This window comes from Schistocerca gregaria, chromosome X, assembly GCF_023897955.1.
Source record: "Schistocerca gregaria isolate iqSchGreg1 chromosome X, iqSchGreg1.2, whole genome shotgun sequence".
Taxonomy (NCBI): Eukaryota; Metazoa; Arthropoda; class Insecta; order Orthoptera; family Acrididae; genus Schistocerca; species Schistocerca gregaria.
In genome coordinates, this window is record NC_064931.1 from 536,320,538 (window position 1) to 536,347,998 (window position 27,461).

A 27,461-nucleotide genomic window follows, 5' to 3' on the forward strand; every position below is an offset into this window, starting at 1 on the left:
TGCTATTTTTATAGAAACATCCAGAAAAATAAAGAACTCCACATGTGAGGAACTTCCCACAGAAGTTTAACCTAAAACAAGCTGACTCAGAAAGAATAAGGCAAACTGTAGCTGCCTTTCCCACTCAGCAGTGGTAGGATGCATAGGCTACCAAGTGCATGTGTAAAGTGAACTACTGCAGAGGATACAATAGGAAGTGACACAGAGATTAATGTACCAGAGGAGGAGGACAAGCATTCTAAGGTGCTTCAATCAAAAAACAGTGTCTGCTGAGGGATATAAATTCAGTTGTAGTCTTATATGACAAGAAAGTAGCCTTTACAGCTGGGCAAATCTTAAGCCAAGGAAGGCCCCAGGTAATGATACTCAACCCAAAGTCTTCTGTGATATATCACAAGTTACCAACTTTTTTACAGAACCATCAACATTATCAATGACTCTGAAGAGCTACAGATTATTGGAAAAAGAGTAGTCATCCAAGTATGGAGCTCAAGTGAATTTTAAGTCTTTCAGGCCTATTGGCCTCATCAACATGTTATATTCTGTGGGACCAATTGCAGGGATATATGGAGATACAGGGCCTTTAAATATTGCCAGTTTGATTTTAGGAACAATCATTTCATTTATGACGTCATTAATCAAGGACTCTGCTTAGTCATTTGGCCTGCAAATATGCAGCTGCAAAACTGATTAACAATGCAGGCTTCTTTGGCAATCTATTATGATCTAGAATGTTTCTATTCTTAAAATACCTCGGGATTTCCAGCACAGTCTACCTTAGCATCACAGATCACTGTCAGGAGAGATTAGTAGAATATAATGCATGAAATCATACTGTAATCAAACATATTTCCAAGGGATACCCATGAAATTTGGTTCCAAGCCTTGTTTTTTGGGATACGTGCATCAAACCACTGCTCATGATCATGGAAAGGACTGAATTCACCAAATAGAACGCTTTCTGGTAATGGTTTCAGTTGACCTCAATGCAGCTATGGAGGTGAGGGCAACTACTGTTTTTAGTCAAATGAAGGAATGGTACAGAGTGAACACTAGTTACTTCTGCAGATCTAAATATACGGGTGGTGGCTTTTGTATAAACAGTTACTCCCCTAAAGAATGTAAACAGTGAAGCTGCTACATGCCCATATCTAGAGAAAAAGACTTTGAAGTTACTGGTATAGTGACAGAGGATTTTAGAGTGTTTTGTGTGTACAGATCACCATGTGGCAATATTAGCATCTTCCTGGGGGGCAAAGAAGAAGAAGAAGAAAAAAAAAATGCTAGCTTATTGAGAATTAATATGAAGAGAAACCTTATTATATGTGGAGACTTCAACATTGACATGGGAAAAGACACAAAAATAAGACAGGATTTTGAATAATTGTTAATACAGCAGAACATGAAAGTAACAATAACTGTGGCAACAAGAGTGACTTCACACAGTGAGACAGTTATTGACAACATAATTACTAAATTATCAAACTCTGAGTCACATGTAGTTCAGACAGAAATATCTGATCATCATGGACAACTAATCAGCTTTTGCAGAAGTAATGACACAGTATCAGAACCATACCAAACAACCAAAGAAATTAGGATCATCAGTGAACAAGATATCTACATCTACATCCATACTCCGCAAGCCACCTGACGGTGTGTGGCGGAGGGTACCCTGAGTACCTCTATCAGTTCTCCCTTCTATTCCAGTCTCGTATTGTACGTGGAAAGAAGGATTGTCAGTATGCTTCTGTGTGGGCTCTAATCTCTCTGATTTTATCCTCATGGTCTCTTCGCGAGATATACGTAGGAGGGAGCAATACACTGCTTGACTCTTCGGTGAAGGTATGTTCTCGAAACTTTAACAAAAGCCCGTACCGAGCTACTGAGCGTCTCTCCTGCAGAGTCTTCCACTGGAGTTTATCTATCATCTCCGTAACACTTTCGCAATTACTAAATGATCCTGTAACGAAGCGCGCTGCTCTCCGTTGGATCTTCTCTATCTCTTCTATCAACCCTACCTGGTGTGGATCCCACACTGCTGAGCAGTATTCAAGCATTGGGCGAACAAGCGTACTGTAACCTACTTCCTTTGTTGTCGGATTGCATTTCCTTAGGATTCTTCCAATGAATCTCAGTCTGGCATCTGCTTTACCGACGATCAACTTTATATGATCATTCCATTTTAAATCACTCCTAATGAGTACTCCCAGATAATTTATGGAATTAACTGCTTCCAGTTGCTGACCTGCTATTTTGTAGCTAAATGATAAGGGACCTATCTTTCTATGTATTCGCATCACATTACACTTGTCTACATTGAGATTCAATTGCCATTCCGTGCACCATGCGTCAATTCGCTGCAGATCCTCCTGCATTTCAGTACAATTTTCCATTGTTGCAACCTCTCGATACACCACAGCATCATCTGCAAAAAGCCTCAGTGAACTTCCGATGTCATCCACCAGGTCATTTATGTATATTGTGAATAGCAACGGTCCTATGACACTCCCCTGCGGCACACCTGAAATCACTCTTACTTCGGAAGACTTCTCTCCATTGAGAATGACATGCTGCGTTCTGTTATCTAGGAACTCCTCAATCCAATCACACAATTGATCTGATAGTCCGTATGCTCTTACTTTGTTCATTAAACGACTGTGGGGAACTGTGTCAAACGCCTTGCGGAAGTCAAGAAACATGGCATCTACCTGTGAACCCGTGTCTAAGGCCCTCTGAGTCTCGTGGACGAATAGCGCGAGCTGGGTTTCACACGACCGTCTTTTTTGAAACCCATGCTGATTCCTACAGAGTAGATTTCTAGTCTCCAGAAAAGACATTATACTCGAACATAATACGTGTTCCAAAATTCTACAACTGATCGACGTTAGAGATATAGGTCTATAGTTCTGCACATCTGTTCGACGTCCCTTCTTGAAAACGGGGATGACCTGTGCCCTTTTCCAATCCTTTGGAATGCTTCGCTCTTTTAGAGACCTACGGTACACCGCTGCAAGAAGGGGGGCAAGTTCCTTCGCGTACTCTGTGTAAAATCGAACTGGTATTCCATCAGGACCAGCGGCCTTTCCTCTTTTGAGCGATTTCAATTGTTTCTCTATCCCTCTGTCGTCTACTTCGATATCTACCATTTTGTCAACTTTGCGACAATCTAGAGAAGGAAGCACAGTGCAGTCTTCCTCTGTGAAACAGCTTTGGAAGAAGACATTTAGTAATTCGGCCTTTAGTCTGTCATCCTTTGTTTCAGTACCATTTTGGTCACAGAGTGTCTGGACATTTTGTTTTGATCCACCTGCCGCTTTGACATAGGACCAAAATTTCTTAGGATTTTCTGCCAAGTCAGTACATAGAACTTTACTTTCGAATTCATTGAAAGCCTCTTGCATAGCCCTCCTCACACTGCATTTCGCTTCACGTAATTTTTGTTTGTCTGCAAGGCTTTGGCTATGTTTATGTTTGCTGTGAAGTTCCCTTTGCTTCCGCAGCAGTTTTCTAACTCGGTTGTTGTACCACGGTGGCTCTTTCCCATCTCTTACGATCCTGCTTGGCACATACTCATCTAACGCATATTGTACCATGGTTTTGAACTTTGTCCACTGATCCTCAACACTGTCTGTACTTGAGACAAAACTTTTGTGTTGAGCCACCAAGTACTCTGAAATCTGCTTTTTGTCACTTTTGCTAAACAGAAAAATCTTCCTACCTTTTTTAATATTTCTATTTATGGCTGAAATCATCGATGCAGTAACCGCTTTATGATCGCTGATTCCCTGTTCTGGGACCTTTCTATAGACGCTCCTGCAGTTTACTATAAGCACATTAATATTGTTATTCCTTGTTGCATTTTGCCTACTCCTGCCTTGCCGCGTCTCAGGAGGCGTCTTGTCGGGCCTAGGGAGGGAATTCTCTAACCTAAAAAGCCCCATGTGCACTCCACACGCACTCCGCTACCCTCGTAGCCGCTTCCGGCGTGTAGTGCATGCCTGACCTATTCAGGTGGACCCTACATTTCTCCACCCGATAGCGGAGGTCGAGAAATTTGCACCCGAACTCTCCACAGAATCGTCTGAGCCTCTGGTTTAAGCCTTCCACTCGGCTCCAAACCAGAGGACCGCGATCGGTTCTGGGAACGATACTACAAATAGTTAGCTCTGATTCCACCCCGCGAGCGAGGCTTTCCGCCTTCACCAACTCCACCAGCCGCCTGTATGAACTGAGGATGACCTCTGAACCCAGACGGCAGGAGTCATTGGTGCCGACATGAGCAACAATTTGCAGTCGGGTGCACCCAGGGCTCTCTATCGCCGCCGGTAGGGCCTCCTCCACATCTCGGATGAGACCCCCCGGCAAGCAGACACAGTGAACACTGGCCTTCTTCCCCGACCTTTCCCCTATTTCCCTAAGGGGCTCCATCACCCGCCTAACGTTGGAGCTCCCAATAACTAGTAAACCCCTGCCCCCGTGTGCCTGCTCGGACCTTGCTGAAGGAGCAGTCATATGTCCACTCACAGGCAGAGTGGGCGATGCCACACGGCCAGCCTCCACATTGACCCTCCGCCTCGTGCGCCGCGAACGCCGCTGAACCCGCCACTCCCCTTGGGGAGAGGGTGGCCCAACCGCGCCCGGTACCTGCGAAGATGTCTCGACAGCAGGGACAGTGGGTGAAGCATGTAACACCTGGGGTGTACCTTGCGACGCACCAGACTCCCCACTGCCGCTACACTCCGAGGCAGCAGCCTGAAGACGGCTGACCGCGGCCATCAACACGCTCAGCTGTTCGCGAAGAGTGGCAAGCTCCTCCTGCGTCCGTACACAGCAGCCACACATCCTATCCATCCTAAGAAGTCAATTTACTATAGAGTGTTAATAAACTTTTAAATAGACTGCTAATTCACTAAAGGCGGTTGATTATTGACTAAACTGTGATTGATAACCACTCCTTGTAGAAAACAAGGAAAATAGCACTACCTGTCTCTGGACTGTATTCAAAACAAACACTAGCACTACTAGCACTATGGCTGACTAAAGGGACTCTCTGACTGTATTCAAAACAAACACGAGATCTATGGAACACTTAATAGCACTCGACTATTAAAGCTTCCTAAAAGCAAAAACACGCAGACGAAGAAGTGACAAGTAAGAAAAATACAGTTAATACTTAAATTAAGGTAGCTCGCTGCACAGCAGACGTGAAGCAGACGGCGGTTAGGGCGACACTGACACTACTGGCACATCTTTAGAACAATGTTAAGTAAGGAAACCTGCAATGAAACCCTACAGGCCCAGAGTGCAAATGAAAAATATGATGCATGTATTTCAACAATGAAATACCATTTTAATGTGGTATTTACCAAAGTAAAGAGACAAGAAAGGCTGAAAGATCAAACACAGTGGATTACCAGTGAAATACTAGAACAGTGAAGGAAGCTGCAGGACCCGAAACGGATGGGCAAAGATAAAAACTATAAAATGTTAAAAAAGAAGTTTAGAAAAACAATAAGAGAAGCAAAAGCAAGAGCAACTGACACCACCATAACGAACTCAAACAACAAGGCAAAGGCAGCTTGGAATGCAATTAATGCTGAAAGAAAGGAAAAAGATGGGTCAAACAAAGAAGATGTTATTAGGTCAATTAAAATAGACAACACAGTGGTCACAGATGGTATGGAAATAGCAAACATACTGAATAATAACTATATCAGTGTAGCAGAAAACTTAAACTTGGACAGAAATAATCAAAAACAGAAGAGTATTAAGGTACCAAAAAGTTCATGCAGTACTATGTTATTAAGATCAGTCACGGAAGATGAAACACGGAAAACTATACAGAAATTGAAGTCCAAGAAATCAGCTGGTGATGATGAAATATCAAATCGTGTAATAAAGCTGGTAAGTGAGCAGATAACAACATCACTGCCGAACATAGCAAACTGTTCTTTCAGGGATGGAATTTTTCCAGAAAAACTGAAGATAACGAAGGTGGTGCCAGCGTACAAGAAAGGGAATAAGGATGAACCCAACAACTACAGACCAGCTTCACTTATATCAGGTTTCTTGAGAATCCTAGAAATGCTTATGTACACCACATTAGTTAATTATTTTGACAAACATAACATTCTCATACCCACAAAACATGGTTTCAGAAAGGTTACATCTACAGAATCAGCAATTGGCAGTCTATGGGAACGAAGTTTTTCACGGCGGCACTTATGTATAAAACATTCTCGGTATTCTTGCCGCGTCAGTTCTAGATAAAATCTCGAACTTTCGACGAATACCTCCATCGTCATCGTCAGGAGCTGACTGTCTCCACTGCTGCTATGGTAGCCTCTATATAGCCCAAAGACAGCTTCTGATTGGTCGGCTAATGATTGGTCGGCGATTACGTGCTGCTGTCTCACAACGGTGTCAGTGTGTGCGTCGGTGGCGCCACCGCTTCCGTTTGAATGTAAACCTTGGAAGGAATGTCTCTGCTGCTTCTCTGCATCACGCGCTCGTTTCCACGCACAGCTCAGATGGGATCCGCTATCGAGGTTAAAGTTCTTTCGGCTCATTCTTATTTTAACAGCCTCCTTAATAACAGACTCCCCGTACATGGAGGCATGGGACAGAATTTTAGTTTCATCGAACAATATTTTATGTTTGTTCGTGAGGCTGTGCTCCGCAATTGCTGATTTCTCCAGTTCCCCATTTTTAATATGGCGTTGGTGTTCTGCACAGCAATCGGCAAAGGTCCGAATCGTCTGACCCATATAATTGCTTCCACACTCACAGGGTATATTATAAACTCCAGGGACCCTCAAGTCGAGATTGTCCTTAACAGGGTGCATCATCTCCTTAATTTTCTTAGGAGGACGAAAAATAGGTCTTATACCACATCTACGCAGGACTCTTCCTATTTTGCTAGAAATCGCGCCACAAACAGGAAGAACCACAATCAGCGTTTCATCCTGTGAGGTTACAGCATTTTCACGTTTCCTTCTTTTGGAGAACGCTGCCTTTATATCGCGTGCACCATAGCCATTCTTTCGGAACACATTCTTCAGGTGGTTAATCTCTGACCTTAAGTGGTCCTTGTCAGAAACAGTTTTGACTCTATATATCAATGTGTTCAAAACGACTGTCTTCTGAGCAGGATGATGGAGACACTGTGCATTCAGGTATAAATCGGTATGCATCATCCTCCTAAGAAAATTAAGGTGATGATGTGCCCTGTTAAGGACAATCTCGGCCTGAAGGTCCCTGGAGTTTATAATATACCCTGTGAGTGTGGAAGCAATTATATAGGTCAGACGATTCGTACCGTTTCCGACAGCTGTGCAGAACACCAATGCAATATTAAAAATAGGGAACTGGAGAAATCAGCAATTGCGGAGCACAGCCTCACGAACAAACATAAAATATTGTTTCATGAAACTAAAATTCTGTCCCATGCCTCCACGTATTGGGATTCTGTTATTAAGGAGGCTGTTGAAATAAGAATGAGCCAAAAGAACTTGAACCGCGATAGCAGATACCATCTGAGCTGTGCGTGGAAACGAGCGCTTGATGCAGAGAAGCAGCACAGACATTCCTTCCAAGGTTTACATTCAAACGGAAGCGGTGGCGCCACCAGAGCACACAGTGACACAGTCACAGACAGTAGCACATAATCGCCGACCAATCATAAGCCGACCAATCAGAAGCCGTCTTTGGGCTATATAGAGGCTACCATAGCAGCAGTGGAGACAGTCAGCGATGGAGGTATTCGTAGAAAGCTTGAGATTTTATCAAGAACTGACGCGGCAAGAATACCGAGAATGTTTTATACAATTGCCAGTCTAACAGAATACATTTTACAGTCCTTAGATGAAGAAAAGGTTGTCTCTGCAATGTTTCTTGATCTTTCAAAAGCATTTGACACCACTGACCATGAAATGCTGAAACAGAAATTAGGCAACTATGGCATTCGAGGGCAACCAGGTGAATGGATAAAATCATACTTGTGTAACCGTAAGCAGTATGTATCATTAGGAAACTCATACCAATCAGAAACCAAACCCATCAAATATGGAGTGCCGCAGGGTTCAGTAATGGGGACATTGTTATTTAATGTGTTTGTTAATGATATAGGTGTTGAGGAGGAAGAAGAAAAGAAACTACAGTATGCTGATGACATGACAATACTAAATAGTGACCAAAATATGGAACAGCTTGAAAGAAGAGCATACATATCTGCAAATGTCAAAGCTCAATGGCTGTTGGAAAATGAACTGGTTATAAATCTAAAAAAGACTACCGTAGTTACTCGAATTTCAGCCGCACTTTTTTTCCGGTTCTTGTAATAAAAAAAAAAAAAAAAAACTGCCTGCAGCTTAGAACTGAGTGCAAAGTAAGCGGAAGTTCTGAAAAATGTTGGTAGGTGCCGCCACAACTAACTTATGCCGTCGAATGTATGTAGCACTACACAGGCATGCTTTGCAGGCACAAAGATAAATACTGGCACCAAAACCTCTGCGTCAGTAAATACATTTTTAAAAAAAAGGTGGAGTAAGCTTTTTTCTCCACACCGAGTTTCGACCACTGCATTTTCATACATTATCCAACGAAGTAAATACAAATTCCGTATTGTTCATTTTCGAATGTAGCAGCATTTCAATGTACTACGAAAATCCGACTGGCAAGACTTTTTGGGATGTTTGTCAATATGGCCAACTCTACGTTCTGAATTTTTTCCTACCTGTGAGAAGAGATGGTTGCTAATAGGAACTTTTATGAATTGTGAATCACATGTAGTATTCTCTTCACCATAAGAATAATACGCATATAAACATTTTGCCATGTACTGCTTCATGTGTGATGCTATTTCATTTAAATCCTGTCTGCCTAATAAACAACGAAACTAGAGCGAGACAACAGCAAACGCGGAAAAATATACATATCATGTCATGTTTATATTCGTATTATTCTTATGACTAATAGTGATACAGTCAGAAATGAAGCACGGCAATTGAATAGATTTTTAAATCTAAGATAACTCTAATTTCTGTGCAGACTGTAATGTACTAAAGAGGCATCTGCAAGGGTTTTCAAACGGAGAAAATTTTTTGTCAAACTCTCGTTCAGAACATCTGCCATACACAGTCTATTATTTGGGTCTTGTTGATCATTATCAAAGAAAGCAGTAGTGTAAGTAACAACAAATAGCAGTCTCTTGCCATTGTTTCACTAATGAGACAATTCCTCCCTTTTTTTTTTTAAAACTAACTGACAGTAGTGCTCACAAAAGCAAGCCATGCTGCGAGCGGTGAAAGGTTGTAAACACTCATTATCCGACTGTGACAAACAAGGCATGACACAGTACAATAATGCATTTTTAGCTTATACTGACATAAACACCTATAACAAAGAGAACGGTACGTATCAGATCAAAGAAAAATAAGCACTCAATTCAAACCAGTCAAAGTACGTGAAAAAGGAATGGTACCCTTATAAATACAGATGGAGCACCTGACACATAGAAATGTCTACCTGGTAAAGCTTAACTGCTAAGCTTATGACTCGAACCAAACTACTGTAGCTCTATCGTCACTCATTTGACCTAAATTGTGTCTCATATTAAAATGGACCAACTTTGTTTCAATTTGGAGGTGCTGCCTAAAGCTTTTCTCTCCCCTTGAATTTCGAGTCTCAAATTTCAGGTGTGGCTTAGATTCGGGAATTTTTTTTTTTCCCCTTTGATTTCAAGTCTCATTTTTCAGGTGCAGCTTAGATTCGAGTGTGGCTTAGATTTGAGTAAATACGGTATGTACGCAGTGTTTAAAAACAAAGAGAAGGCTGTGGACATGGATTTAGAGGTTGATGGAACAAGGATGAAAGAAGTAGAATCTGCTAGATTCTTAGGTATTCTTGTGGATAATGAACTGAAATGGAAAAACATTTTAATAATGTCTGTAAGAAACTGAGCTCTGTCATATTCTTAATGATGCAGCTATCATAGTATTCAGACAAGAACCTTCTGTGTGCAGCGTATCATGGACTTTTTGAAGCATACTTACAGTATGCAGTGACTGTGGGGGGAAACTCTAACAAACAAGAGAGAAAATGAGTGTTCACATTTAAAAAAACAATTAGAACCAGGTTACGAAGAAATGCCTCTGAAACGTGCAGAAACTGTTCCAAGAAGTTAGGTATCTTAACTTTTTCATCATTGTATATATGCAAAACAATAATGTACATAAGAAAAGGTAGTGAGGACTGGATTACAAATGCTGGTGTACACACCCACAATACAAGAAGGAAGAATGAAGTATGGAGCATACCCCACTGACTGGCAATGCTAGAAAAAGGACCCCAGTACTCTGGTACCAGACTACTAAGAAGTCTGCCTAAAAACCTGCAAGATAGTGTACTTGACAATGACTTTCCGAAGAAACTTAAAGACTATCTCATTGAAAAAAAAGTTTTACTTAAGCCAATAAATTTGTATATATTGTTATTCATTATCAATGATGTAAAAATGTAAGCTAAATGGGTAGAAAAATAAGTGATAATGAATGATACTACTTTGACATGTCCTATATTACACGTACATTTACTGTACACAATGTAATCTTACAGGATCAAATAAAATTCAATTCAATTCAATTCGCATTGTAAACGCAGTTGAAAGATCAGCATTCCACTAACAGGAACCCAATTATAAGGTTACCAGACAATTCCACATCTAGGTACGTTGTGTGCAGATATACAGGAGTGTGTCCAAATAAAAAATGGTGATAAAGATCGACAGAACTACAAAGTCTTCAAAATATCAAGGAATGACTGAAGTTACACCTGCTGACTACTTACCCTCAGCATCTATCCAAAATGTAACACCAGCAGCGAAGAATATGTCACTGCAGAATGATTTGTTCTCCTGAACAATGCACACAAACCAAAGACAGTATTCAATTGTGTTTGCCTTAGAAAGCTTTGAGGAATTCCACCAATTTGGTGGAATATACCAGTGGCAGTAGATGATGTTTGTACCAACAGATGTGGTCACTGATGCTTACCCTAGTAGACCTCTGCTGGCATGTCACCAGATTTGAAGTTTTCTTCAGGATAGGCATCAAGGGATCACCAATTTAGTATTGGAGGGCAGTGTGGAGGGTAAAAATCGTAGAGGGAGACCAAGACATGAATACACTAAGCAGATTTAGATTCAGAAGGATGTAGGTTGCAGTAGGTACTGGGAGATGAAGAAGCTTGCACAGGATAGAGTAGCATGGAGAGCTGCATCAAACCAGTCTCAGGACTGAAGACCACAACAACAACAGCCATATAATAGGAAGCTGGAGGCAGGAATTTATGGGCAAGCTTTTTTTCCCTATTCATGGACTACTTCATTCTGTGTAATCACATTTGCTTTTTAGTTTATGTATTCTGATTATATTTGGTCATTCTTTCAACAATGGAAAGTCCAGGATGGAATAACATCAATATGGGTTTCGAAAAAGACGGTCGTATGAAACCCAGTTCGCGCTATTCGTCCACGAGACTCAGAGGGCCTTAGACACGGGTTCACAGGTAGATGCCGTGTTTCTTGACTTCCGCAAGGCGTTTGACACAGTTCCCCACAGTTGTTTAATGAACAAAGTAAGAGCATACGGACTATCAGATCAATTGTGTGATTGGATTGAGGAGTTCCTAGATAACAGAACGCAGCATGTCATTCTCAATGGAGAGAAGTCTTCCGAAGTAAGAGTGATTTCAAGTGTGCCGCAGGGGAGTGTCATAGGACCGTTGCTATTCACAATATACATAAATGACCTGGTGGATGACATCGGAAGTTCACTGAGGCTTTTTGCAGATGATGCTGTGGTGTATCGAGAGGTTGTAACAATGGAAAATTGTACTGAAATGCAGGAGGATCTGCAGCGAATTGACGCATGGTGCACGGAATGGCAATTGAATCTCAATGTAGACAAGTGTAATGTGATGCGAATACATAGAAAGATAGGTCCCTTATCATTTAGCTACAAAATAGCAGGTCAGCAACTGGAAGCAGTTAATTCCATAAATTATCTGGGAGTACTCATTAGGAGTGATTTAAAATGGAAAGATCATATAAAGATGATCGTCGGTAAAGCAGATGCCAGACTGAGATTCATTGGAAGAATCCTAAGGAAATGCAATCCGACAACAAAGGAAGTAGGTTACAGTACGCTTGTTCACCCAATGCTTGAATACTGCTCAGCAGTGTGGGATCCGCACCAGGTAGGGTTGATAGAAGAGATAGAGAAGATCCAACGGAGAGCAGCGCGCTTCGTTACAGGATCATTTAGTAATTGCGAAAGCGTTACGGAGATGATAGATAAACTCCAGTGGAAGACTGCAGGAGAGACGCTCAGTAGCTCGGTACGGGCTTTTGTTAAAGTTTAGAGAACATACCTTCACCGAAGAGTCAAGCAGTATATTGCTCCCTCCTACGTATATCTCGCGAAGAGACCATGAGGATAAAATCAGAGAGATTAGAGCCCACACAGAAGCATACCGACAATCCTTCTTTCCACGTACAATACGAGACTGGAATAGAAGGGAGAACCGATAGAGGTACTCAGGGTACCCTCCGCCACACACCGTCAGGTGGCTTGCGGAGTATGGATGTAGATGTAGATGTAGATATGAAAACATGCATTGCTACTCACCACATAGAGGAGGCATTGAGTTGCAGATAGGCACAATGAAAAAAGACTGCTATATATTGAAGCTTTTGGACAAAAAAGTCTTCCTCCGTAAATAGCAAAAAAAAAAAAACAAACACACACCACACACACAAGGCCGCTGTCTCTGGGCATGTGTGTGCAAGTTGTACTTGTGTGAATGTCTGTATGTGTTTTCTATTTCAGAAGGACTTTTCTGTCCAAAATCTTAAATGTTTGGGAGTTTTTGTCATTCTTTATTATCTCAGGTTTTTTAGAATACTGTTGTCTGCAAAGACAGAAATGAGAAGTTACTTTTATGATTTAATTTTTTTCAAACACATTGTGTACAATAAATTAGTTTCAGACAACGGGGAAGCAAGTTTAATACACACAGCAATAAATAAATGTCCCTGTTAACCAATATCACGAAACAGAGTACACTAATTTGGGGCCATTCTATCAAAATAGGAACACAAAGTCCCACTTTTAAAAAAGTCTGTACTAAAAAACATACAACATTTTTGCTGACTCTGGGTGCTGGATGGCACACAAAATGAACAGTATTCCTACTGGTTGACACCATTTACACATTGCAAATATATGTTGAAACACCAGAGAAAACGTGCCTGGTGGCTTAAGAAATACACTCAGCACAAATGCACAGAATGCAATAGAGTCCTGACTGTACATTAGCGATAATACAGTAATTCTTCACAAAGACATCTGCCCAGAAAATCTGATGCCCATACATATATAGATGGTGTCTCTCCTAAGAGTTGTCAAGCGCATTTTCTCTGATGTTTCAGCAGATATTTGCAGTTTTGTTTTTGCACTGTGTAACTGGAGTCAGCCCAGACAAATAGTGCTCATCACAGCTTTCATGCAAGACACAATGTTGCAGAAAATGTTTCCCATCACAAACAAAATTAACTTTAAAGTGGTACTTTGCATGCCATTCGATAGAGTAGTCACAAAACTGAATCAGGTAAACCACTGATGATAAAACAAGATGCTCATAATCACAAATCCAGTGGTGTTTTAGATGTTCATGTTATACAGAACACTTGAAAAATATGTAAAAAATCCAGAGCACCAATCAATAGTTTTCACCATGAACTTACCAGGCAGTAACTCCCTATCTGCACACTCTGTACATGTTTCGTATGTAAGAAACAAATGACCTCTTTCAAGGGGAAATGGAAGCATACGGAAAGCGCCTTCCCAAGTACAACGAAGAAGATTCAATGCTCCTTCCACTTGCTTCCAGTGATGTATATGGAAAAAGGCATAAGCTATTGCTTCTGAATCTCCTCTTTTGAGAATATGCTCTGGTGGTAAAATCAATGGTTTCATTTCAAGTAAATACTGCAAAGAAATAAAATATCATATAATTACTTAAAGCATCAGAAACTTTTTGCATACATCAAGACTACAAAAGCAAAATAATACATATAGTTAATTAAATATTCCAACACACAAATGTTTTTGCTATTTATTTTTCATCTTCTATTTTGCTATAATATTTTACTGATGAATCCCACTGAGAACCTATTTCAGTTTACACTTTCCATGGCACAGTACATATCCACTGAGACCTCATCACTATGGGTGTACAGAATGAACAATTTATCCAATGCAATGTCTATTCATATTGGCACACTACCGGTTAGATAGTAAAAGATTTGTGGGCAACACAGACATTCTTTGTCAATACCAAAACCAGGATTCTGATTAGACTCAGTCACAACACAAGTACATTTTATTTTGACATCGCTCTCCAGTAACTAATACACATTAGACTCTTATTTAGACAGCTATTCTTGCTTTTATGGGTGACATATTAGTGGAAGTGCCATTTTACTGGGACTATACTTTATTAAATCCAATAAGACATCCATTTTCACAGAAAGCTTAGGCCTTGCGTATATTAATATATGGTAGTATCACTCACTATGAAACATGCCATGAATTTTTAGTTGTTGAAATGATGATACATGACAACAGCATGCTTTATCATGCAACCGCTTTCAAGCCATTACATCAGCACTGCATGTATCTAGTTGTTGCATACTGTACTCCAGAAAGAGGCCAACGGCCTTGCCGCAGTAGAAACACCGGTTCCCATCAGATCACTATAGTTAAGCATTGTCAGGCTGGGCTAGCACTCGGATGGGTGACCATCTGGTCTGCCGAGCACTGTTGCCAAGTGGGGTGCACTCAGCCCTTGTGAGGCAAACTGAGGAGCTACTTGATTGAGAAGTAGTGGCTCTGGTCTTGGAAACTGGCCTACGGCCGGGAGAGCAGTGTGCTGACCACATGCCACTCCATACCTGCATCCAGTGACACCTGTGGGCTGAGGATGACATGGTGGCCGGTTGGTACTGCTGGGTCTGCCAGTGCCTGTGGACGGAGTTTATGTTTTACATACTCCAGAAAGACATTTGTAGCTTCAGCACCAGCAGTGAGAGACATTTTCATGCTCTTTCTTCCCATGTCTGCCTCTTCAACACTTTGATCATTATTTTTCTGCATGTTTTTGACTACTACTTCATCTTCTGAAGATTGGTCTCACCGTTCTCCTGATTCAGTCACTCAGCACCAATCATCCTCATCAAGTTCTCCTCCTCCTGAAATCTTTTGGAACATGTCAAGATACAAAATGTCAGAAACTGATGTTTCTGGCTCATTACTGTTGCTCAGTAGTGGCTCCACTGCATCAATGGATGGCCACACATTTTTCTCCAACTCTTCATTATGCTAGCATTCTCCATGTTATGCCATTCAGCTATTCAGAAAACGTCATCATGTATGTTGATTGCTTTTCACACCTTCAGCATAGCCTCAATAGAGTCATTTTCATATTTGTGCAGCAAGCGGGCACGACACGCATGTCAATAATGACATTCAATTGATTCCAAAAATTCCCTAGTCCATTGGCTGAATCAGTGATGTCACACTGGACTTTAGATTCACATAAAAAGGATTACTGGGAGCATTGTAAATTATAAGGGCAGATTTCAGTGGAAGTTTTTCCTTCTTCAGCTCTTTTCTCGCAGTTGGCACAAATGTTTCATGGAAACACTGAGAGAATATTTATCTGTGCATCCACACTTTCTTCTGAGCACAATACAGTAGTGCACTGGTACTGTATTCCTGTCACCGAGTTGAAAACAACGTGGATGTTGGGATTTTCCCAGTGGATGTTGGGATTTTTCCAGTCACCATGAGCAAGACTTTATGACTTCCTTTTTGCGTTATAATCCATCATTAATGTTACACCCTGTTTCTGTTGTTTGTATCCACAAGCTTCCTTCTCATTCTTGGCAGTTAATATTTTTTAATGGAAGCATCCTGAAAGAAGGCCAGTTTCATCAGCATTGTGCAAGGAAACGGTAGTTAAACTTCTTACAGTATTATCTTCATTGTCTCTTTTACAAACTCTTCAGCATCTTTTTTTCATTAGATGAGCAACTTTCCCCAATGGTTGTATCTGTCTCACATCTTGTAATCTTTTCTAGTTTCATACCCTACCCTCACTTGCTACAAACAAGTTACAGTCACCACGTTGTTATATGCAACTGTTCCCCCCCCCCCCCCCCCCCCCTTCTTATTAGGCTACTGACTGGGATTTCCTTATTGCGAAGTTTTACTTCTGCCAGTATCTCGTCTCCTACCTTCCGAACTTTACAGAAGCTCTCCTGCAAACCTTGCAGAACTAGCACTCCTGAAAGAAAGGAAGGTAGGAGACGAGATACTGGCACAAGTAAAGCTGTGAGGACGAGGCGTGAGTTGTGCTTGGGTAGCTCAGTTGGTAGAGCAGTTGCCCGCGAAAGGCAAAGGTCCCGAGTTCGAGTCTCGGTTCAGCACACAGTTTTAATCTGCAGGAAGTTTCATATCAGCATACACTCCGCTGCACAGTGAAAATCTCATTCATATTACTGAGAACTGGGGATTCAGAGGGTAGCATTAGTGAGAGTTTAGTATACAGGTTGCACATTTTATCCTAGCACCTTTGCGATCGGTGGATCAGCTGATGTTGTGCCACTCCAGTATGTTTATGCCTGCTGCCAACATTAGCTACACATAATAGTATTGTGTACCATAACAATAAGTAGCCATTGTGAATATTGTTTTGATCCATGTGCAGTGTTGTGGATAGTGATTATATTATTTACAAGACAGAACAAAGAGGCAGTAACTGATCCCTAGTGATTCACCATCAACTTTCATGTCACTTCTGTGCTGCATTAACCTATTACACATTTGTTTCTTTTATAAACTGTAAGCTGGTCACTCTGGGAGGAGGAGGCAGGGCTTGCCTCAGAACCAATATGCTGCCAGTGAATTGCAGGCTGCTGCTGCTGCCAGTGGCCTCCGCTCAGGGACCGGGTAAAAGTGTGCGATCGGTACTACCGGGTGATCAAAAAGTCAGGATAAATTTGAAAACTGAATAAATCATGGTAATAATGTAGATAGAGAGGTACAAATTGACACACATGCTTGGAATGACATGGGGTTTTATAAGAACCAAAAAAATACAAAAGTTCAAAAATGTCCGACAGATGGCGCTTCATCTGATCAGAACAGCAATAATTAGCATAACAAAGTAAAATAAAGCAAAGATGATGTTCTTTACAGGAAATGCTCAATATGTCCACCATCATTCCTCAACAATAGCTGTAGTCAAGGAATAATGTTGTGAACAGCACTGTAAAGCATGTCCGGAGTTATGGTGAGGCATTGGCGTCGGATGTTGTCTTTCAGCATCCCTAGAGATGTCGGTTGATCATGATACACTCACGACTTCAGGTAACCCCAAAGCCAATTATCGCATGGACTGAGGTCTGGTGACCTGGGAGGCCAAACATGACGAAAGTGGCGGCTGAGCACACGATCATCACCAAACGAAGCGTGCAAGAGACCTTTCACGCGTCTAACAATATACGGTGGAGCGCCTTCCTGCATAAACATCATACGTTCTAGCAGGTGTTTATCAGCCAGACTGGGGATGATGCGATTCTGTAACACTATTGTCATGCGCAGCCACTGACCTTTTGCTGTCTAGCGCCATCTGTCTGACATTTTGTGAACTTTGTTTTTTTTTTTTTTTTTTTTGTTCTAATAAAACCCCATGTCATTCCATGCATGTGTGTCAATTTTTACCTCTCTATCTACATTATTCCGTGGTTTATGAAGTTTTCAATTTTATACTGACTTTTTGATCACCCGGTATATTATGCTGATATAATACCTTTTTTTCTAAATAATTCTTCAATACTAGAATGTAAAAACACAGTAAGACACTGTTATAAACCTCCAATAGAACAAGAGCCTATGATTTTGTCCTTAGTAGTGAAACCTCATTTTAACTGCCTATCCCCACGTACTGCTGATTTCTATGCATACACATGCCATTTATCAGATATTCTGCAAAATAACATGCTTCCATTAGAAAACTACATCGTTTATGAGACTGATCACTACACAAAACACATTTCTCATTTTTTATGGCCCATTTTCTTGCTCGAAAAAGATTATTCAATGCAATATCACTATTGTGGCTTATGGGCAGCTCACAGGCCATGACAGTTAAGTTTACACATATTATTGGAAACTGTCATGCTAGGGAAAATTCTTTACTGAAATTGTACAATTCTTTGTTGGTGTCATGAAAGAAAAAACTCTTCATTTGGCGGAATACTCTCTTCATTACTCAACAATATTTTTCCCTGACACAAAGTCTACCTCCTTAGCTGAGTGGTCAGCATATCTGACTCCCACGCAGCGGGCCATGGTTCAATTCCCAATCGGATCAGAGATTTTCTCTACTCAGGGTCTGGATGTTGTGTTGTCTTCTTTATCATTTCATCGCCATTGATATGCAAGTCACTCAATGTGGCGTCAACTGACAAAACTTGTAACTCAGTGGGCAAATTGCTGCAGGTGAGGACTTCCACCGATAAATGCCATACAATCAGTTTTTGGCACAAAAATATTAAAACAAAATGGTCATCTCCCAATGAAATTTTAAGAACATTGACTTTAGTATGTTTTGAAGAGCTGAAATTTATTACATCAGTGATAGCAAATCACTTGGACATTATGTGTCTCCATGAATTCTGCAGAATGTGTCACTCTGATCTCTTACACTACCTTTTTGCAGCTGTAGAGTCTATTTACGTTACATTACTATGTCTATAATATCACTGTTGAGTCTAGTCCAGCTACTTTACTTACATAGCATATATGTATTAAGGAGTTGCACTTACTTTTGGAACATGAGGGTTGAATTCGACTGCCCTATGAATAGCTTCAACAGCTGTCATTTCTGCTGTTGTAAGACCCCGTTTGCTTGCAACATCAGGTGAAAATCTGAAAGGAAAATTGTGCAGAAATAAAATCTTTGCAAAAGGTAGAATGGTATCATTTAATTTATGTTGTAGTCATATTTTCTTATTCATATTTTCAGACAGAATGAAGAGTATATTTGCAGAAAGTGTGCAAGAAAAACAGTTATTCCACTAGCACAGGTGTCACATACACCATCAGTTCTACTAATGATAGAAATAGTTAAGGATAGCATCAATGGCAGAAAAAAATTACAATACCATTTTTTGATGGAGTACTGTACAGAAATACACAGTACCGATTATAAGTAGATTTTTAGTTTCTGACAGTTGAAAACTATGCCATGTCAATCCTATTTTATATTTTCAATGATTTACGAAAAAAATTTAGCTACCAGAGTAGATATAAGAGTCACTGAAAAGGTGATTAATTATAAACTAATGCTGAACATGATAAAACTTCCACTTTTCATCAGTGTCAACCTTGATTTAAAACACCAATAACAAGGAAACAAAAACAATATATTATTATGTACAGAAACAAATTGTTTCTTAATCCTTTGACTGCTGCAGACATGTAACTGTTGTGTCATTATTGGTAATTAAGCTACCAGCTAACAAACGAGTGGACCAAATCTACTGATCATCACTGATTTTGTTCAAATTTATGGTATATGCAGAGTTTGGTCCAAAACAGAAATCACTGAAGTGGGAGCTCCAGGTGGCCTTTACAGGCAGTGGTTGGCACAGTGGAAGGAGCACAGAACGGTAATCCAAGGGTTGTGGGTTCAAGTCCATAACCAGAAACTTTTTAATTATTTTTATCTTCAATTTTTACATTATTCACACTGCAAATAGAACAAAATATGCCCAATACATTACATGTATTAGTATTTTCATTAAAGGCACAAAAAGGAAAGCGAAGGGAAAATTTTGGATTGCAAATAAACATTAAGAAGGAACTGGAAGGTATAAACAAGAACTTCATACATAAAGTTACATATTTATTACTACTTCACAGTTGGTGGGGTGATATTCATTATAAAAACAGTGGAAGCAGTAATTTTATCAGTATATTACATAAATGCTCAATTTTCATAATTATGACATTATTTTAGTACCTATAGAAAAACAAACTTGGTTTACATTCATAAAAGGCTCTCTCTGATCCCACAGTTTGGCACCAAACCACACATAATACATCATTTCACCAAATATTGGTGAGGATAGTTGGTGATGTACGAGGGTCGGTCAAAAAGTAATGCCTCCCATTTTTTTTCTACTTAAAAAATTAAGTTAAGTGAAAAATTTGAATTTGGCGACATTCCTCAAACCTTCTTCTGCAATCCACTGCAGTAGTAACTTTCTGTGTCAACAGGTGGCAGCACAGCAGAAATTTGTAAGATGGCCGACATCGATGTTCGTTTGAGACAGCGTTGTGTGATTGAATTCTTGAATGCAGAAGGTGAAACGCCCATACGCATTCATGAAAGACTGAAGAAGGTGTATGGTGTTGTGACAGTGGATGTCAGCACTGTTAGACGATGGGTTCGTCGTTGTAAGGAAGCTGAAGGGCAAACACCGTTGACTGACGAAAAGCGGAGCGGCAGGTCGGTGAGTGCAGTGACTCCACACAACATTCAGCAAGTTGATGACATCATTCGTGGTGACCGTCGGGTGACTGCAGATGAAGTGTGTCGCATTATTTCTCTTAGTAAAGGCAGTGTGATCACAATTGGGGTACTCAAAAGTTTGTGCACGGTGGGTTCCAAGAATGTTAACCGATCAGAATAAAGAGGCAAGGAAAACAATAGCCTCCCAACACTTGCAGCGCTTCCGTTTGGAGGGAGATGAGTTTCTGAAAAAAATTGTGACCGGGGACGAAACATGGGTGCATTTTTTTGAACCCGAATCAAAAGAGGCAGTCAATGGAGTGGCGTCACACAAGCTCGCCGAGGAAGAAAAAATTCAAAACTGTGCGATCGGCAGGGAAAGTTATGGCAACAGTTTTCTGGGATACAGAGGGTGTGATTCTGGTTGATTTTTTGGAGCAGGGATGCACAATAAATTCTGTTCAATACGTCACAACCCTCAAAAAACGTAAAGCACGTCTTCAGCGAGTTCGCCAAACAAAATCAATGGCAGATGTTCTTCTTTTGCATGACAATGCAAGACCACACACCAGTCGTCACACCTCTGACGAGATTGTCAAAATTGGATGGGAAGTTTTGCCTCATCCCCCATACAGCCCTGACCTGACACCATCAGACTTCCATCTGTTCGGGCCACTAAAAGAAGCTCATCGTGGGATTCATTTTGAAGATGAGGAGGCCGTCAAAACATCCGTGCGTCAATGGCTTAGGAAGCAGAGCTGTGATTTTTACCGTGCTGGGATACATGCCCTTGTTCAAAGATGGACCAAAACTGTAGAGATGGGCGGAGATTACATTGAAAAATGACAAAATGATCCTCAATGTTGTGGTTTTCAACCTATGTAATTGCATTTAAATTTCCTGACAATTAAACGTAGAAAAAAAAAAATAGGAGGCATTACTTTTTGACTGACCCTCGTACAATACACTGTACTTTGATCTAGTGATCTTTGGATGTGATTTATTTTCCTTTCTCACTAACATAATAGTAGTATTGAATACTTTTGATCAAATTATTTACCTGGCAATAAAAATAATACATTGCAGGGGTGCACTAGTGGAGTGCATTTGGAGGAGGGGAGGGAGGGGGGTGGAGACTTTAATACTGCACAACAGTAATCCTCCTCCATCTTGAAAAATCTTGTCATATAATTTTTTTCCCCCCCACTACTCAGTTATCATAAGAAATTTGTTCTCCTACATTACGGCTTCATTGCATCAGATAAAATTTTTTTGTGTGAGGTTGTTGCCACGTTTCCCAGATTTTGATTATATTTAGTGTCAGTAATATGAAAACTCAAAATAGAAAATATTTCTGAATAGAGTTTCAATCGCCTGACTCTCAAATTACCATTCTGTAATATTCCCACTATGCCAACCGCTGCCTGGAAACTACACTAGCATAAATGGCTCATGTCTCACTCAACCCAAGTCAAAAATGCTATTTTTTCTGAACTTGGCTATCTGGAGCTCCTACTTCTGTCACATTCTTGTCTGGTCAACCCCTGCATATTTCTTAAATTTGGACAAAATTGGTCACAACAAATAGGCATCATCCCATCGTAAGTACCTTTTGCTAGGGCTGCTGCCCAGGACTGAGCTACCCATGCAGCCTGCCTCACCCAGTGTTGTTATACAGCCCACAATGGTGACCCTGTCAGTAATTCAGACAGTTAAAGTTTTTGACTATGACTACAAAAATTTGCAAGAGTTGTTGAAATTGTTTTCTTTACTAAGAATTACACCTCTCCATACATCGTCACTAACTCTGAAACAAAGCAAGAATTGTTTAACTCAATTTTCTTCCAACCATTTAATGAAAGCTGTTTGGTAATATCATGTCAATCTCCTCCTTAGACAACAGCAAACTGAGATCTTAATCACAAGCATATTGTCTACTTGTAATAAGCACAATGTGTAAATAGTGTTGGTAAGACATGCATGTCATCATCTAGTGTAGTAGGCCATCAAAGAATTGCCTTAATTTAGAATCATTTCATGTGAATCAGAAATGGTTACATGTCTGCCACAGAGCTTTCACTGGCTTGTAACTTACGAAATAAACACTGTAGAACATGTTCGACCGTTACTGTCCATCAGTGCCACCACAGCAGTTCTGCAATTGACTTTAAAGGAAAGTCTGTGTGCTGGAAAACTCTCTGGTAGGTTATCATTACTTATAATCACAGAAACCCCATAAAATTTCCCTAGACAACCTCCAAAACAAAATAATCAAGGTATCCACATACATTCTGCTAGTGTCCAAATAATTGCTGCGCACTCGAAAGAGGTGATTATGTAGAATTTTGTTTCATAGACACAATTTATGCTGTGTTTCTACTTTTTCTCCTTCCTGTACCAATCACTCATTGTAGCCTCAGAAATCTGTGAAGTCTGTATGTTTATATCTGGAGAGAAGTTTCAAAGTCAATAATGCCTTATACACTTTCTGTATATCTTTGGCTTTTTTGTTTTTCTGTTTGTTTTACATTTAGTTTTGTAGGAGTCTTAATGTAATGTCATTTTTCCTGTTGCAACTACTGACTAGCTTTTTTTTTAATAATAAGCTTCAAAAGATGGCAGAATATGCAGTGGTACAGTGCATGTTCAGCATTTATGCTTTGTTTCACAGTACACTATCTGTTTCAAGAAAGCTGCACATCTACAGATTGGAATACTTTTTTAAGTGTTCATTCTCAATAATGTTTGTATTAGTCAAAAGAATCCCAGCATATAACAAATGATTCTTGTCACCAAAGATCTGCCAGATTCCCTTTATTCTGTGACATAAGCTTCAACAAGTTCTGCTACTGGAGACAGATGAAGTGCTGCTATTGTCCTTTTATGACTCTGAAGTATGCACAGGTTCAGTATGTGGAAAAACAAATTTTTGCCCCACTTGAAAGTCTTCTGCAGTTGATTGAACTGAACTCATTAGCACGTCAGTGTGGTCGGTTGCTCATATACACTGAGTTGTAAACTGCAACACACCCTTCTTTCTGTCAGTCTCTCCCATCTCAAACATTTCTGTGGTATTAAAGTTGATCAACATCCACACTTCCCTTTTATTGCACCACTTTATGGAAAGTTATAATACAGGATGTAAACTGAATCTTTTCTCCTTTCAGTCTGTCCAGTAGTTATGGCATCTCAAGCCAGTTCCTACACAAAGGTGTCAAGCCAGTTCCTACATAAAGGACCACACGTGACTGTTCCATTGTTATGAAGATGCAGAAACAGGTCTGGTCCTGAATACCAGTCATCAGCATTAATGGTATGTCTGTTCCATGTAAGCTTGATGAGCATTAACACTGTGTCACCACCTTTTTCAAAGTTGTGTAAGCCAGTTTCCATTGATGCACCAGTACACATAATAAGATCTAGGACATATACAGTCTGATAGTCGCATAGCACAAAGTTTTTATTCCATACCTACTTCTTTCTGATGGAATATACTGTTCGAAAAATGATAATTGTGTCAGTCAAAGATGTTACTAATGCGAAGCATTATAAAAATTAACAGAAAATGATCTCCAAACCAAGTACAGATCCACCTGCAAGCCCCCTACTTAAAAAAAGAAAGAAAAATCTCACTTTACAGTCACACAGACATTTAACTAAAATAAATTGGTTTTAATAAAAATTAAATATATAAAATGTTTTAACACAGTCATACCAGATTGTTTACCTCAGTGGTTGGTTAGTACCTTTTTTTATAGTTTTTTTGTTGGGGGGGGGGGGGGGGGGGAGGGGGAGGGTGGGGGCTTACTACCCCTCCCTGGATCCATGCCTACCCTGGATATAATTTTGTTGAAAACTAGAACTTTCATGAACGTATAACTGGGTCAATACTCACTAATTTTCCACTTTTTAACAACACCCATAAGCAGATAAACAGCAGTGAAGGAAGATAGCCTCAAATCCTGTTTCTTTCCATATTTACAATTAAAAATTCACTGATTCTGGAATATCTGGATTCATGTACAACTAAAGTCTATGGGTTTCATCATACCTTTTGCCATGAAATCAGATAAAAATGACAGAAACTGTCAACACATCTACAGTGTGATGAAAATCACTCTTCTTCCAGTCATACCTGCTGCTAAAATGTGCTCTTCTACAAAACATTTAGTGCTCTCTCATAGGCATTTTAGGTTCTGAAGAGTTTTCATCTCTTGCAGAAACAAATGGCTGTCTTGTATGAGCTGATGTACAAGGCTCAAGATAGCAACTTCAAGATTCTATCAAAGAGGGGTCATTATCATAGAAATCAAAGAGTTCATTCTCACTGTCACTTCTAGTGAGAATCTCATACATTTCTTCCTCTGTGCAACAAGGATGGTGTGCCATTTTATTCACAAAACGAAATCTAATTCAACAGCTAATGACTAATAATGAAGATAATCACAGCAACACCAAACTACATCAGCACATTCAAACAGAGCCTCCAACTTGGCAGGCGGAACACTGAAAAGCTACAAAGTACTCGAAGTGGGAACACAACTCTGTACATTAGTATGTACACAGTACAAAGAAGTGCACAGAGGTTCACAACGCAATGTGTGTAAACGCCTCTAGAGCACCTGTTCAGAGGAGCAGTGAAAATGCATTAACATGTCTAGAGCCATTAGGGACAGGTATAGTGGTGCACATTAACATGCCTAGAGCAGTGAAAATGGTTAATTACACATTACCACACCCATATCAAAACAATAACAAGATTGTTGCCAATTGCATGTATTAATAGCAAGTAACTAAGTTATCAGTGAAGGTGGTGAGGTGAAGCCTGTCACTCCCTTAATTAACTGTGCTACATCAACAGTGACCACACACGGTGGACAATGGCTGTCTGCTGCCATCCCCACCTTGCACCTAACCAGTGCTACTAATATACCTATCAGTGGCAGAGTTAACGAACTACAGATCACTCATTTTCATTCTACTGACTCAGCACATATTGACAGTCTGTGTGCAACATACCAAATTATGGACACCCTCAAGAGTTCCGTAGTTGTTGATAAATAATCGCCACTGTACATGACCACCTTCCACAGCAGAGAACCGATATTTACAGGTTATTGCAGACAAATCCATCCTACAAGTGACCTTCCTGTGCCAGACACTGTTTTCTTCACAGCCTATGCTCAAACTTTGCGTTCTGCACGATACTGTACATCACCCAGGTGAGGTCACAATTGCTACGGCCATGCTCAAACCTACGTCATGTTATCACAATGATGTCACACCAACAACAGCTGAGCCGCACTCTGGGCCACGCCTGCCACGTGACATCATTCGACAAGCTGGAGCACCATGTCTACATGCAACCACACACAGTTTCCACACCTCGTGACCACAGCATATCAGTATGGCGAGCCTGCCGGCAACTACAACCTACGCACCATGGGAACACGTGGAGAACCTACAACAGCCACTGCATTGGATGACCTACACTGATGAACTGCCCACCATGACACCCACCAACCAGGACCCGTCCACTGCACTGCGTTCTTTGGTACCCAAGTACGATGCTATCCTCCACAACACCGAAGCACCAGTTGCGACATCCGCGCCACGTCCCATGACAATCGGTCACAAGACGTGCATTACTGACATGACTACCAAGACACGATGCCAACTGCCACCTCTATCAGTGCCACCAGATGATATTCATGATCCCGCTCCATGTACTTCGCATGATAACAACAACTTCATAGGGCTCGGCCGCTCACCACCAGGCAGATTACCACCAGGCAGATTACCACCAGCCACAGACCAAGTTACATCTGCCATCGCTGCAAGTTGATTCTCTGCATGTATGGTTTGCACTCTGAGTGCACGGTACAGTCACAGATGGCGACGACATGTCTTTGGTGCTTTGAACCACCACCATACCAACACTGATCTTATCAGTGACCTCCTATTGCACGCACCAACCATTGACAGATACGAGACAGTGAAGGTGCTCATACTGCAGTGCCTGTCCCATTCATCTGAACAACAACTCCACTGAGATGTCGCTGAGCCATGATACCCTGTCAGTGTTCTGGCATAGGTTACGCCTCTGAATCGACACAAACATCTTACCAGATCGTGCTCTCTGGTCACTATGGCTTCTCAAGCTGCCTGACAACGTACAGACGGCCATGCTAATGCACAAGGATAAACCGCTGGAAACCCAGTTACGACTTGCCAATGGGATGTTTGCCCTCACATAACATCATGCACTGAAAAAATTTTTTGGCACTGAAGTCAACACTGGTTGCATCTGCAGCCAGCCTGGGCCAGTCTGCACACTGACCATGCCCACAGAGACTACTGTGCAGCACCTGGCCAACCGACAGTCGCTGAGCTGCTCCAACCTCAACTGAGCCCTTCTATGTTGCACCCGCAGCAGCCTCACAAGACTGCTGCGTCGAGGCACCAACAATCACATACCACAACAGATCTAGACACCACATTTGTAGCGAACTGTAAACAACCACCTGCCTCATTCTCGCCCAGCTGCTGACCCATGCCTAACCTTCACAACTAACCCAGTCAGAATGTTGCATCTACTCGGCCGACTGTCCCTGCTGTTTCCATGCACACTTCGGTGCTTAAGCGCACTGCTGTCGTCCATACTGCAGCTACCCAAACTAGCACAGTGGCCTGACAAAGGTACATCAAGCCGCTCCCCTACTTCAAGCTACCTCGCTATGAAACATGACAACACTCATCATATTCCGTGTCTACATTCTAACAGTGCATGGCTCTTTGTCTACGACAACCATCTT

The 27,461-nt window shown here is 40.9% G+C and overlaps 1 protein-coding gene and 1 non-coding gene across 8 annotated transcripts in view; one reads left to right on the forward strand and one right to left on the reverse strand.

Moving 5' to 3' along the window:
• Positions 1-27,461, reverse strand: part of LOC126299612 (protein ST7 homolog) — a 158,131-nt gene that overhangs the window by 16,945 nt on the left and 113,725 nt on the right. For all 7 annotated transcript variants that reach the window (XR_007552830.1, XR_007552832.1, XR_007552831.1 and 4 more), the window contains 2 exons: positions 18,956-19,058; positions 13,808-14,051 (listed from right to left, as the gene is read on the reverse strand). Coding sequence is in view for 4 of the 7 variants with exons in the window: in XM_049991648.1 (XP_049847605.1) it covers positions 13,808-14,051; positions 18,956-19,058 (347 nt within the window). In the remaining 3 variants the exon portion in view is untranslated. The remainder of the gene's footprint in view (positions 1-13,807; positions 14,052-18,955; positions 19,059-27,461) is intronic.
• On the forward strand, positions 16,479-16,553 carry Trnas-cga (transfer RNA serine (anticodon CGA)). The gene has a single exon. It is a non-coding gene; the product is annotated as a tRNA-Ser (tRNA).